The 15427-nt window shown below is 33.1% G+C and overlaps 1 protein-coding gene across 1 annotated transcript in view; it reads left to right on the top strand.

Moving 5' to 3' along the window:
* LOC143181736 (uncharacterized) overlaps nt 1-15427 on the top strand; it is a 585733-nt gene that overhangs the window by 464142 nt on the left and 106164 nt on the right. The window contains exon 4 of the mRNA XM_076382294.1: nt 4285-4331. Coding sequence (XP_076238409.1) covers nt 4285-4331 — 47 coding nt within the window. The remainder of the gene's footprint in view (nt 1-4284; nt 4332-15427) is intronic.

Here is a 15427-nt window from a genome sequence, read left to right as displayed (position 1 = left end):
TAATTTAAAATTTGAATGAACTGTGTTCATGAAGTTTTATATTAATGTATCCCCCACACAACGACAACTGAGCTGACTGCGATGAGATGGAAGTTTTTATATTCGGGAACATCTCAACTCACTTTATCTACTGTTTCTTCAAGCATATCGTATTCTCTCGTACAATTCAGTGAAATTTTCTGCATACGAGAAGGAAATGATGCTTTAATATTAAGTTTTAATTAAATCTGGATTTAAAATAAACTATATGGATTCTTGGATAGAAGCGAAGAATTATCGTAGAATCTTTAGAATAAATATTTGTGTTCGTTCTGTCAAGAATATGATGAGTCGGGATGTAAATAATTTATAAAATAGAAAAAGTATAGCAGTTTTTGGAGTCATTAATAAATGAAGTCACTAGGAATTTGTATATGTCTTTAAATTATTATGACTACTACATTTCATTCATAATGAAGTTGTCAACTTACGTACATCGTAAACTATTTTTAAGAAAATCACTTTTACTATTTTAGGATTATTATCAATTTAATATTATAATTTCTTACTTCGTTTTTATTTTATTTCGTGAAAAATAACGCGAAAAAGATTTTTACAATAGAGTGTCTTGAATCACTATTATCAGCACAGTTGCTTATAGAACTGTTACAGATATTGTTAATACTAATAACGTTTGTGAAGCAAAGAACAATATCGTATCACATATTCTAAAATTAAATATCTCTTCATTATATGTTCCCTTCTAAAGCCAAATTTATCAACTTCACTTCTCTTTGTTACCTTAACCTAAAACAACAAGTTTTATAGTATTTATAACAACAGTGTTTGTCCTTTCTATTTTATGATGTTATTGAGTTTGACTTCCGACAGCCCCATACATTTAACACATCTGAAGCAGTATACATCTCATTACAGGAAACAAAGTGGTACACAGAAAAATAGACGAAACCCAGCGTCGGTAACTCAGTAATGAAATACCGTTAGTTAACTCGTGTACGTACCCCTAAAAAGACTTAAAAATGTGTGGTAATTCAACACGGTTTTGTATTTATTAGAAAAACTTGGAATGTTTAAATAATTTTAATATATGTCTATATTCGCGATTTTTTGAAACAGTAGCTAACTTTTTTTTTAAATTAATATTTAATCTTTCATCAACTACTTATATTGGTTATTAGCGAGCAAAAATGAGAAACGTGAGAAGAAAATAGCTATTTTTATGTTCATTATTCTATTTCTTTGTGCCTAGAGTTTTGCAAGCAACAGTAGATAACCATAAGAAACCATGTATTTCACTATCTTTTCATTAGTTATTTAACCTTCGTTACCTAGCCGAAGAAAATAAATAATTACTTCTGAACTACAGACTAACATAGCTATATTGTTTTCACCTGTTCAGTTGAACAATTATTTTTTGAGGTTAGATGAACTGTTATTAGAGTCTCTGCAAGGCTTCCGAATTTTGTACTTAAAATATATAATATAATACTAATTATACTAGTAATTATACTAACACTAGCAGTGGCACTAGTACTAATACTAACACTAACACTAACACTAATATTAACTGTATTAATGCTGATGCTAACTATACTAATGCTAATTGTAAGTATGCTAATACTATAATACTAACTATAATAGCAACTACACTAATACTGATACTATTGGTAGAACAATGGTTTAATCCGTCTAGATGACACAAATCCTTTATCACAGATGGAACACGACTTTAGCCCTATCGTGCTTTTATTTCTGAAGCTTATAATCTCTCTGGATGAACGATTTTCGTTAACTGAAGAAGTTGCAGCAGACATTACGTAGTAGAACCTCAATTCACTCGATTTTAATTATTTATATTCTCCATTATTCAAGGCTTCGATTATTGGGTGCATTAGCAACAAGAATAGATACAATGGAACCAAGAACTTTTTTTATTAACTTCGCTAACAATAAGCTTTACTATTTGTTCCGTGAGGACATTTGGTAAATTGTAAGATCAGGATTGAAGATGTAAAACACGCAGATTTGTTCTCAGTAGAAAAAGATCTATATAAAAATTACTTGTTGTTAAATAATAGGTTTTAGGAATTCTACCTATGCAGTTTTTCAACTTCCTATGTGCTTCCTATGTGTACTTCCTATGCACACTAGTTTTGTATAGTTCTTTAACTAGGTCGTTCGAGTGAATGCCTAATCTTCTTTTACATCTGTCACTTATGTTAAACAAGTTTTGATCAGGAGTAAAACTGAAACTATGATTTAATGACAATCTAATTTAGGAAATTCATGTTTAGAAAAGAAGTTTAGAAAATTCAACGTCATTTTAGTTTTGAATTCATTCTGAAGTCGAGGTCCTACTGCATTTTACAGTACTGTCTTTCATGGCAATAAGTTAATAAATTAGGTGAAGAAAATTGACAGAGAAGTATGTTGAAAAGTAACGTACTAAAAGTTTAAAAATTCTGAGTAAATCTCTTCTTTGCCCAGCTGTGAATTTTTAAAACTACTCCCATAAGATCCCTCAAGAGAACTATGTAAAAGGAAAAGACGAAAATCACCTTGAGGACTCCATCTATCCATTACCTTTAAAAAAGCCTGTACATGCAATATGCGCGTAACCAGCAATGTCCATAATAGGAAGCATACAACAGTCCAATTTTCCAGCGTTTCCCACACTTAGTTAACCGTCAAATTACAATCAGCTAACAGTAACAGCCTTTAGATGGTCCAGCAGAGATCGTTTGAACGTAACCAATACACAATTGGGAATCTATTCGAACAAGAAGCCACTCGAGGCAATCATCTCTCGCCGATGGGCCAAAGAGAGACAGAAGAGAAAGGGTCAGGTTAGCGACAAGAGGTCAGGGTACAGTCAGAGGGGTCCAGTTGGAACTGCAACGTGGTTTGCCTGTTGAGATGTTAGCTTTTCGTCAAAGGCCGCTATTAGTATGCGGTTAGTATTACGGAACCAGTGTATCAGAACACGTGGATGATACGTCGCTATCTATTAGCGATTCCCTGGCATGTGAACTGTCGACTGCCCTGCGCTCTCCATCTTCCCTTTCCTTTCCCGAGTGTTTACGCCCTACACGGGACTCTATTTCCACGGCGGATCGCTTTGTGGAACGATCAATGAATCGGGGACCTATTGGACAGAGGATCGAACCAATAAGGCGATCAGTCTCGTTGAACACGACCTTTGGTCGGGAATCACTGGCGCATTCCAGCGGGATCCATCGTGCGAGATCAGCCGATCGCCTCTACCCTAAGGAATACTTGGGATACTTGGACGGATACCATGTGATAAGAGGGTATGACAGTTAGCTAGGTTACTGCCAACAGTGCAGAGTGCTGTACTGACGCCCGCTTGTTGTTTGTTGGTCCTTTCGTGCTGTGTTTGCCAAGTCAATGCAAGTGACACTGTGGGTTCAAAGAGCAGAGGGCTGGCGGAAGTGGGTTATACATACGGAGGGCAAACTGTGGGATTGATATTGCGAGATGAGGTTATGTCTTAAACTATGATTTTGTAACACCTATTTCGAGGTATAGAATGTTAGGTGTTAAAAGTTGTAATTTTGACAAAGAAAGCTCTATATATGAAAATTTTGCATTTACTTTTTCAACCATCGATATCAGTAGTTGGATTTATTTGAACTCTTCTTCTGTTTTCTTCTTTTTTATTATTATTGTTGGAGGGTGATTTAGAGTGAATTTTAACGATTTAATAGGGATCAGTTAACATTCTGTCTTGTTATGCCTATGTATTCATACATCATAATCTAAATATTTGTGTTCTGCTTATTGTAATTTTGATATTTTATAAGAAGAAAACATTGAATCTCCAACATCTAAAAATAAACATATTGATTTCACTTTTATTAAGGCTACTAAGCTTTAGCGGAAAATCTCTTTTAAAGTTACATATAAAAGTGGTTCTTTTAAATTTTTTAGCTTTAGCAAATTTAGAGCTCCAAAGCTAAAGCAAAGTTTTTTTGCTAAAAATCCGATATACCAATTATAATTTTTCTCAATGACTTAAAGATGTTATTAATCTTTATTATAAGAAGCATTTTCAAAGTATAACGATGTTTATTTTCTATGTATGTGTATCTTTCAACATCAAAACTTTAAAGCATGCAAAAGTAGTTAGTGATATATACATTAACATAAAGTTATTTAAAACATTTCTTCTTCTTATATCATAGTTACTATGACCTAAAAATTTCAAATAGAAATTATTACAAATTTACTTAACATAATTTTATTATAATTTGCTTGTTTCAGTTGTCTCAGTCCAAGGTCCGCCTTCTTCTATGAATTCCCACCAAATGGTAAGTGATTGCACAAATATTATACAACTGTTTCGTATTGTTTAAGAGCCGAAAGAGTATTAATTTTGATTTTTCAATACGTCAGCAAAAAACTTACAAAATGTGTGTACTGATGTAATTATATAAAACAAGAAGATGAACAAAAGTATCATTTCTCAGAGCTTTGAGTACTTTTACATGTTTATTTATCTACTTATCCTGTTTTTGAAATTTAAAGAGGTCATTCTGCGTACACACGTGGAAATATATATCTGCGAAATTTATAACATAAAATCCGTCTAATATATCGTTTTCAAATTCGACATTATTATTTATGCTTATTAAGTAGACCAAAATATATAAATAGGTTATATCGATTTTTTTAAAAAGTCAGTAAACAAAAGGCTAAACAAAAGTACAAACTGGTTTTCAAAATACAATAGATGATTATTTAAAACCATCTATTGAACAAATTTCTCCCGTCTAGGTGACATAATTTTGAGATTACCGGTAAAAATAGAAAGAAAATTTTTTCAAGCTTAATTTTACATTATTCCTTCAAGGAAGTCTCAGAACTGAATTACTATTTTTATTATAGCCTCACTATTTTCTAATCATACATACACGTAGAAAAAGGAATAAACTACAATACTCCCCAACTATGGGGAAAAGCAGTATTTACTAAAAATATTTGACTGCCATTTTGCACTAAAACAAGACACAAAATGTTCAAAATTATCCAAACACGCAAGAAACTTAATTTCACATTTTTATGTAGTTAGTGCCTTTGTCCATAGTTGGGTAAAATAGAAGTACATACATATGCATATGTATAATCGCAAAGCTGAGGTTCACCATCAGCTATTTCTAAAGCTAACCTTAAATAAACCACTAAATCAGTCCATTAGGAACATCCGCGACGCAATAAGTGACAGCATGCCAAACCAACAGTCACGAATAGTAAAGAATCTGACTGTAAAGGTATTGTCAGATAATTTACTGCGCCAACTAAGACTAGAACGCCTTATCCTAAGAAGGAACTTACTCGCGTATGTCATTCCCGATGAAATATAAATCGGTTGACAATAGGCAAGCCTCAGCGCCATCTTCGTCCGCGCCACTGTCCAGGGAGCTTGACTCGTTATATGTAAGTGCGTCTTTGAGGTTGCCCGCTACAGGACGTGTGCATTTTATACGTGCAATCGCTTACACGTACGCCTATATATTTATCCCGCGCGCAACAACAATCTTCAGTGCCTTATCCGTCCGTGGAATACGCGGATAAAGTCAGCCGCAGAATATATCTTCATAATCTCAAACTTGGGGTAGGCTTAAAGGACAGACAAATAAACGCAGTCCTCCATTGGTGTACGGCTTATAAGGACACGTGTTCCATGGCGTAACAATGAATTCATAGAGCCGGGGGATATAGTCGTACCAACTCAGAAATTCATTACTTTGGTTTATTGTACTTACAGACGACGTGTATGCGAGGGCTTATCACCTTTTGAACTTCTGTGAAAGGTGCGTTTCTTAAGCAGATTCTTGAAGCGATAGGTTTGGGTATGCAGATGCTTCTGGTGTTCAATTTTAATTTAGTGGTGCAAGCGCGTCTTTTTTCATTAACGAAATGAGTGGAGAAAATTTTATGTGAGACTTGAATGTGTTTAGGCAGAAACTGATACAGTCGCTTTTTACGAGTATTGTCATAGAACATGACAAATAAATAGAATTATTATAACATATTATTATCATACTTAACCTACTTCACACCTGATTCCTCAGGTGTCTAACCTCACTTAAAAAAGGTAATTTCGATACCATACACACATTAAATTTCTAACTTCTGTATTCAGTGTCAGCGTAGACAGCTACAGTTTTATCTAGCCTTAACCAACACTAATTCAGTGAAAAATAAGCTGAGGAGACAAAAGTTCTGTTTCATCGATAAACTCTGATTCTATGCAACCTGGACAGAGATAATATCTCCTTATCACAGCGCGATGCATTGTGTATGCAAATTTATTGCGTATTTAAATTTACCATTTAAAGGCAACGTGCCGGTAAAATTTTTTAAATTTTATGACCCGTTTCTATAGCCTGGTAGTAACTTTCGGGTGACACATTAATGGTGATGGGCTTTAAAGCTGCCCGAATCCGGGTCACGGAAATACATGGGATGATAGGTTTACTCTTGAACTCGTCTATAATAGCATTTTATTGTGAAACCACTTAATGGTATTAGTAATTTTTAGCTTTGATTTTTGTGTTTAACAGTTACAGTTTATAAATAACTGAACTTCATAGCAAAATCGTTTCCAAGAATATTCGAGAATTTTCATGCATGTTAATTAAACGTAATAGGTACTCGTAGTATTTTTAATTAACGTTTATATTTTCGTTTAGTATGCATGTAACAAATTTTGAAAATAAAATCGACTAATTTTGAATATGGTCTTGTGAAAATGAAGTGCAATCGCGCACTTTTTTAAAAACTCTGAAATTCTTAAAATTTTACTGAACTAAAACGATAGCGAAATTAGGTGGATTTTAATGCTATATAAATACTGCATATAATTAAACGCTTGCCATAATAAAACTACACGTAGAAACACGAAATACTACCCTCCATTGCTAGTGTCCATTTGAACTCTGAAACTCGCTCTCTGTAGTCCACGAACTCTCTCAGGACTTTCTCTAGCATAAAACTCCCAGCGAAAACTAATAAAAAAGGTAACTATTAACTCCCTCAAAAGTTAATTCTCTAATACGTAAAAGTAACCGCATAGGCATGTACGTGTGTAGGTATGCGCTCTGATGTCAGGCATTCCTCAAAATCATTCGACTGAAATGAAAGCCTCGCTACTTTTCCAGTTCTAGATAGCTCTATTCAAATAACTTAATTAAATTAATAAAACATTTAGAGATGAAATAAAATTCTAATATTTTTAAACTTTGCACACAACTTAGTCCTAGGTAAAATATACTTACAATGGGAGTAAAACATTAGAAAACTAACAGAATCAATAAAAGTATATGTACACATACATAACCCCAAAGATCAGGTCTGGCCACAGTTAGTTTTCAATCTAAAGTACCACTTATCCTCCTATTTCTGTGGTTCCGCTGCAAAATCAAATTACATTTTCTAAGGTACTCTTAAAATGAAGGGAGTGCCAAGGTATTTCAAACAATTCAGAACCCTAATTATTATTCACTATTTAAAATAACTTTTATCCAAGCCCATACTGTAGGGAGACTAAAACTCTTTATACAAAATATCACGAATATAATATAATCAGTTTCGCAATGTTCTTTAAGAATACCGATTTCAAAGCACCCATTTATAATACATTGTAGCGAAATAAAATAGATGCTTGGATTGGCCATTCGGAAGAGAAACCGAGAGAGATATTTTTCCTCCAAGTTATGATTTCAGACAACCATTCAACGCTTTGGAACGTAGCTACTCTAAAAGTAGAACGCCAGAGGTAAAGGGGCAGGAATAAAGTCAAGAAGAAAGGAGCGCATCGCACGATCAAAATTTTCCAAGTTATCAAAAAACACTTTGGATCCTATGTTGGAGACGTGGTTGGCGCGCGGGCCAAAGGAGTTAGCATTGATATTTCATTTCTATTGAGTCCGCTCGCCTCCTTCGGCCCGTCCAACTCTCTCTTTCCAGCAGTATGAATAGGTAATTGACACCGAGTCCTTCTCATATTCCTACTGGACGTATGTATCTTTAACGACAGTCTTTTCTTCACACGCTCTCCTTTCTCGACTTTGCTCGTCCATTTTTAACACTCGACTGTCCGTAACCCACTCAGCGTCAAATGCTGTCGATGCACCGGTTGCAGAGTACTAGACCTCCCTCGCGATATTGGCAGAGCGTTTTGTTGCTTTCACAGGTGTTCCTCCATTCGCGAGGGAAATGTGAATATTTTGAAATACCTCGTGAAACGCGATCTGCAAATGGCTTTGCATCGCTTGGGCATCGTTTAGCTGGGGAATGAGATTAATATTTAATCAAAGTGCTCAAATAGGAGGCAAATAAAAATTATTAGTTGTAGTGGAATAAAAAGTAACCAAAAGGCAACGAAAAAATAACAACAAAAAAGTTTAAGATTGATATTGTTGTATGGTATAAATTCTAAAATAGTTTAAGTTCTAGGATTCAGTATCAGTTATTTATTTTCAAATACTCGTTAAGTTCTACAGTAATGTATTTTGGTAATATTACCCCCTGTAAAATCATAAAAATCCTCATTTCTTGAAACTATTCCTACTATAATCCCAAAGATTGAACATCAAGCCAGAAATTTAAATTTCGTAAGGGAAAGACATAAGGAAGGATCGTCTAGTTGTCAGCCAATACACAGTTCAATACAACAGACAATCGTCTTTATCAGAGAGCTTCTGATCTTCCCTTTCCGCTTCTACCTCACGTAGACAGTTCACCAAAGACTAATCAGGACAGACCAGGAACGTGTATCTAAATTGTGTACGTTTAACAGTAATTCCATGTAAGAGACGTTGGTGTTGAACTGTTACAGCTCTTAGTAGTTGTCGCAGAGTGGAGCTAGCTACCAAGTCCTGGTGCACGGCTAACCCAAAACTCTCGGAGCTTGCCGGAATACGCAAACATACTTGCTCGAGTTGCTTGTTTCGCGTCAACTGTAAGGGTACACCAAACCTCAATGCGGGGTCAGAAGTTCGAATGCAAGCCCAATAATGCCGCGTTCCGAACCTGATTCTTTAAAAGAAGCATGAGTCTTTGAACCAGTCGATAATGTTGAATCACTATGCAACGTAAATTCGAAATCTTTTGAAAGATTTATAAGTGTGCTTTACATCCTGAAATTAATACCTAGAGACATTGTAATATTGATCTGATCTGGACAATTGTACAACCTGCACCAGGAAGTTCAGATATAATGCAAATGGAGCACGGATACCTATATCTACATGTTCTAGCATTTAAGCACATCAACGCTTGCCTTGAATTCCTGCTGGCGTCGAAAGGAGCTCAGCTGTTCAAATAAAGAGAACAGTAAGCTCGTCCTCGAAGGGAGATAGTTTTTATTATATTTTTTAATCCAGAGATTACAGACAAGGCTGAATGTTTCTGCTCGAGTAGTGCTCGGATTAAGGTTTCTAAGAAAATTATCATATGCGGGAAAATATTATTCGTATTCATTTCTTAGAGGTCTTTATGTAATATTTTTTTCTTATTCTAAATAGATTTTTTCTTATTCTAAATAATAGTTAATCAAGAATGATAAACTGATCGAGTCAGTATACTGTGTTTTTAGTTAATCTTTTTAAATAACCTAATTTATTTCGAAATATAACCTAGAAATTAAAACCTAACCTACGTTAGGTTAGAACTTAGAGGTTATAATGTAGCATAACCTACTTTATTTAGTATAACTTTTTGTGTCATGAGCTTAAGACAATTAATCGACAATTAACCATTTTTGACCTTAAGACAATTAATCGAGGTCTGTACTAAAAAAATTGAACAGAAAACGTTTGAACAAAACAGCAAATTGAAAAGAACCGAAAATATAAATTACTATAGAAACTGTTAAAAGGAGGGTTAAGGGAGTTTCAAAATATATAATCAATACTCGTGTTCCATAACTGAACAAATAGACAGTAACAAGAAAAGATTAGAAAAATGGCTGTTGAAAAAATTGCTCCTTGCATGCTCTAACCTATTAAGTGAGATATTTTTTTCAAGGCCAAATGGAATAATTATATTTTTAATATGCTTTCCGTTTACATGATATTTCTTTAGATCGATGATTGGCAAACCTTTTTCTGTATATGATTTATTTTATTACATAGAAATATTAATCATCTTAAAACGTAAACCATTTTTACCATAAACATTACCAATTGCTCAGCATCGAGCATTGTAACATATAAAAATTTATCTAAGCAGTTTATTTTGAAGTCCTTCGTGGCAAATCTGAAGATCGTGCAGAAGATCCATAGAAAATGGAAACCGTGTTATTTTGATTCCAATTTCCTCGTTCGTGGCCGCCATTGCGTTGAATTTATGTCGAATCACTCGGAAACTTCATCGTTTTTGAAGAAAAATCCATTGCAGTCCAGTCAACCGGTTATACATTTCTCCCCAATGGTAGAGCCTTCTTTTCGATTATTTCCTCTTGTCTGATTTTCTTCGTTTACTGCGGAAGAGGCGCGATCATCTTTCGGCCAGATAACGGCGCAGGAAACTGCGGCGATATTAGCTGATCGAAAATGCGTTCAGTGGTCTGTTCTGAACCCAGGACAATATTTCTCTTGACAGCAGAGTGAACGACGTATATAAATCGAACCCAAATTACATTTTGAATTTATACTAGTGCAGTGATCTTGTAGAATTGGGAATTATTCGAATGGAGTATTTAGAAAATAATTACTTTAACTGTATACCATATTATTTGAATAGAAATCATTTTTACATAATTATAGATTAGTCTATTTGGACAAGCTGATGATTGTTCTGTGAATTATTTCGTTATGTGATTATACCCTGTAATCATTTTTTTATTTTATTTTGCGTTTGATTGAAGCTTTTCGAAAATTATTTCTTGTGTAAATGATACTTCTGTTATGTCAGTTACTTCAGAAATATACATAGTTATTACAAATATGGTGGTTTAATGCTTGAAATGAAAATAAGTTTGAGAACAAAAATATTGTTACATTGTAAAATAAACTCTAGTTGTTGGAGAAATTGAGAATAAGGTATATTGGAGGAAATAATATTTAACAATCCAAGTTGAGTGCATTAACTAAAATCAAAATTGTTGAAAAATCATTTTTTTCTATCACATCATTGATACTTTCTCTTTTCATATAATGAGTATAAATTTCTCAGGTCTTTTATTTACTAAAAAAAGCTATAGTATATTAATATACCTTTATTAGTCTCTTCTAATTGCAAATTAAAAAATTATTTTTTAATCCCTTTTTATTTTAGTAACAATTATTGTGCACGTGAGTCATTATGTAAAAATCTGTATTCGTAACACAGTTGACAGAAATGGAATCATAATAAGAACATTTATGCAAGTACAGACTGATTGCAAAATGACAAATTATTTAATAATTAAATAATGAAATAATTCACAGAAAAATCGTGTGTTTGTTCAAATACGCTAACCATAATTATTTTAAAATAAAGGTACCTAAACTAAATTAGTTCTAAACTAAACAAATTTGTCCTGACACATTTTTTTGTATCAGCAAAAATAACAAAGATATTAGAATGTGCAAGATAAAAGAAACACCCTGTATGCAACAGTAAACCGCAATCTTTATACAATTACTTTTTTCTGCTTGTGGTAATAGGGTTATCCAACTTGCGTTATCCATTTCTCATCGCATATCAAAACACGATTGAGAAAATCCGCCTGTTTGTAACACGAAAGTAGTGAAATGCACTTCGCCAGTCTCTGACGTTTGTGGTCATCGATCAAATTCGCCAACATGCTATGTATGTTCCCTGTGCGTGAATATGTGCCTGAATTATTTCCTCGTCGCGTTATTGCAAGGATGTCACATAATTTAGATTCTGCTTTGGTGTCAATTCAAACTCTTTCTTAGAAAATACAACATGCTTGTTGATTTTATATTCCAGGCAATAAAAGTTTTGTTTAAATAGGTTTTAGTGTAACAAATGCACATACATAGTTTCAAAACCTCAAGTGTTTGTTTATTTAGAAAAAAAATTCATGTGTATATCACAAATGTACTTCCAAAGTAACACAATCTAAAGAACGTGATTTTTATATTTATACTCCATTCAGTATAAAACGTTTAGTAGTTAAACATAAAAATTAGAGAATTTGTTCAAAGAACTCTTGAAATATAAATTACGTACAAATTAGTCAAATAATAGCAAGAAAATCATTTAATGCAATTGATACGTGTCATCCTAGTTGCTGATCAAAACCCAATTCCTAAGCAGTTTATTATTTAAATACATATATGAAATTTATTTTGATAAAAATTTGTTCCAAAAAATTAGTAAGTATTTGTAACTTATTTTGATATTTATGCTTGAAATTTAATGACTGGCAATAAAACATAATTTAAGTGATCAGTTATCGCTTCTTTTCTGAGAACTAAATTATGATTTAATTATTATTATTTTCGCACTTTCTTCAATAACAAATTGAAAATGGTACATAGATTTATGTGAGTAACAAAAAACTTTTTGAATTTGGTTAATTTTTTCGTGAATACATTAGGAATACCATGCTTCTTACTCTTAAGTGATCAGGAATTGGGTCCTTGATAATAACTATTTTTTAGGCTAATTATTCGAGAAAAATACTTTTCATTAAGTAAAATTGCTTTTTATGTCAATATTATGTATTTAGTAAATAATTTTCTCCAAAACTCATAAATAGTTTCTTGTTTCCCCTGAAAAACATACTTTTTGTGTTGTCAGTTTAGAAACACGTGTGATATATCAAATCATGATTAGTTTTTAAGTTATACAGAGTGTTTGACGACAGATATCCAAAATTTTAATGGACGATTCTACAGATTAAAATAGAAGGAAATTCAAGAATAACAAAATTGCGTTAAAGGTTTCTCTTCCTCTCTCTCCTTCTCTCCCTCTTATTTTACTGATTTCTCTGTCCTTGGCATGAGACTTATTCTACTGATTATGCTGTGTATGAATTGGGACTCAATCTACTTCACTATCCCTTACTTGGGACTCAATCTACTTCACTATCCCTTACTTGGGACTCAATCTACTTCACTATCCCTTACTTGGGACTTACTCTACTGACTTCACTATCGTAGAATCACCCCTTAAAATCTTCAACACCTATTATCGAACACTATGTATTTAGCTATTTTGCATTATCCAAAATACTGCCTTAGAACGTGTACAAATTAACAAAAATGGAAAACATTTTTGCACAGTAGGTTCCAGACATGAAAACAATGAAAAAAGTTTCTGTACCTATGTGTAAAAAAACGCTGAATTTTTAAATTAAATATTATTCTGTATTTTATACTCGCTTGACTCCAGATACCTCCTTTAAGACTGCAGCATAGGAAAATAACGCTTAATTAAGTGACACATATAAATATAAGTTTTTCCACTATTTTCGTATATAGGAACTTCCAAAAATACTCTTGATTTTTGTTATTTTGTACACATTCTGAATTTTAGTGACTACTTTCTGAATTTTTTGGCTTTCAGTACTTTAGATAACCCAGAATAAGGTATAAGCAGAAAACTGTATGTGATGAAACAGGAGTACTACAATTTTTTCTTTATTTCGATGTATGCAACCTACCCTGTGAAAGTGTCTCAAAATTTTGTTAATATCTGTATTTGTACTCGAGTGCAGAGTGCATGGCACGTCTGATTACATATAAACCAGCTTCAGTTGCGGGCGTCCGCTTAGTCACATACCTGCACTACTTGCCACGCGATACAGTAGAAATTATACACAACTCGTTCATGGAACGAAATTTTTCTACATTATTCACGTTCTTTCACTTACGAAAAATTAGTGAAAATAAAAATACTTCATATGAGTTGTAATACATTTATGGAGAAAGGCAGTAACTACAGAAAAATGTGAAATTGAGTCAATACTTTGCGTCTTGCTTCAGTGTAAAATAGTAGTAAAATATTTTTATTAGATACTGCTTTTTTCCATAGTTGAGCAGTGCAGCAACTCTATGCTAACTTACACAATGTTACTGTTTTTATTGGTGAATTTTGTTGTGTATATAATTACACTATTTTTCTTATTCAAAGATTTTCCTTTCTTAATATATGCGTCAAATAAATATTTTCTTAGAAACGTGCACTAAGAAATTAGTTTTTTCATGAACTATGATATATGAATAGCATCACCCTAGATTTTTAGCAACATGGATTAAAATATGAAAAGGATAGAATTTTTTTCACAAAACTGTTTTTTGTTGAAACATACAATCCTGAACAATTTTTTTCAATACGTATATTTTACAATATTCTAATTATATTCCAAATGTATTCTTATTTAATATCACTGTAATTTTTGAACAATAGCTGTTTTAAACAATAACTGTTCAAAAATTAGACTGTGTCTAGATGATCTAGTGTAACAACCCTGTGTTGTAGAATAGGTCTGACAACCAAGGATTAAACACATAAATAAACTGTCGAAAATTAGGCCAAAGAGCAAACCAAAAGCAATAGGTGCTTATAAATGACTATTTCTCAAGACCTTAAAAAGGAGATGCTTAAGCAACGCGTTCCATCAAAGACTTATCCTGAAATACGAGTGGCGCGTAGGAGTACTCTTAAGGAGTACAAAAATTAAGCTTTTTATATTAAGGTGGAAGCGTGACCCTTGATACCATAGGGACGATAAAGCGGTATGAGCTTAAGTTTCTTAGTGGCGCATCAATCGAAGATGGAAGTAATAAAAGGATACGAGTATATGCTTTTAACGCGACACTTTATCACTTTACATCTTATGTCACCCATTTCTCACGTAAGAATCGTAAAACAAAGCACCGCAAATGAGAAAACTCAGAGCATCGAGATGTTCGGTAAATTTTACTTTGTAAGTGAAGAAACTTTTCATGTTGCTTCCTTTTATGGGAAGTACCCTATACAACATACAATGATATCCTGATTAAATCTTAATTTAACGAGTGCTTAAGGCTTGACATTCGCAAGAAATCTGTTCGAGCTCGCTATGAATTTTATAACAATCAATTGAAAGATATCAGATTTCAAGCTTAAGATTTCAGAAATCTCAAGTATTTTTTTAATGCGATGAAATGAATTTTAATTTTTGCCTGCAATTAAATGAACACACTCTAATTCATTCCACACTGTTCCACCCATGCTTCAATTCTAGTTTTGAACATCTGTGTACAGAATGTTAGAGCACTGGTAGCACAAGCGGAAAGACAGTGATTTTACATGATAAAATACGCAAGTCAAACATAAAAATCATGAGAAAATGCTTTCGAGAAAATTGACATTGAATTTTAACGAATTAGTTAAGACGTTCACTAAGTGGTTAAGCTAACTCACATGTTTCCAAGATGGTGGTATAGTTTCTTTGAGAATT

This window comes from Calliopsis andreniformis, chromosome 7 (assembly GCF_051401765.1).
Source record: "Calliopsis andreniformis isolate RMS-2024a chromosome 7, iyCalAndr_principal, whole genome shotgun sequence".
In the NCBI taxonomy this organism is placed as follows: domain Eukaryota; kingdom Metazoa; phylum Arthropoda; class Insecta; order Hymenoptera; family Andrenidae; genus Calliopsis; species Calliopsis andreniformis.
Note: the sequence above shows the minus strand (reverse complement) of the source record. Positions and strands in the feature narration are given on the sequence as shown.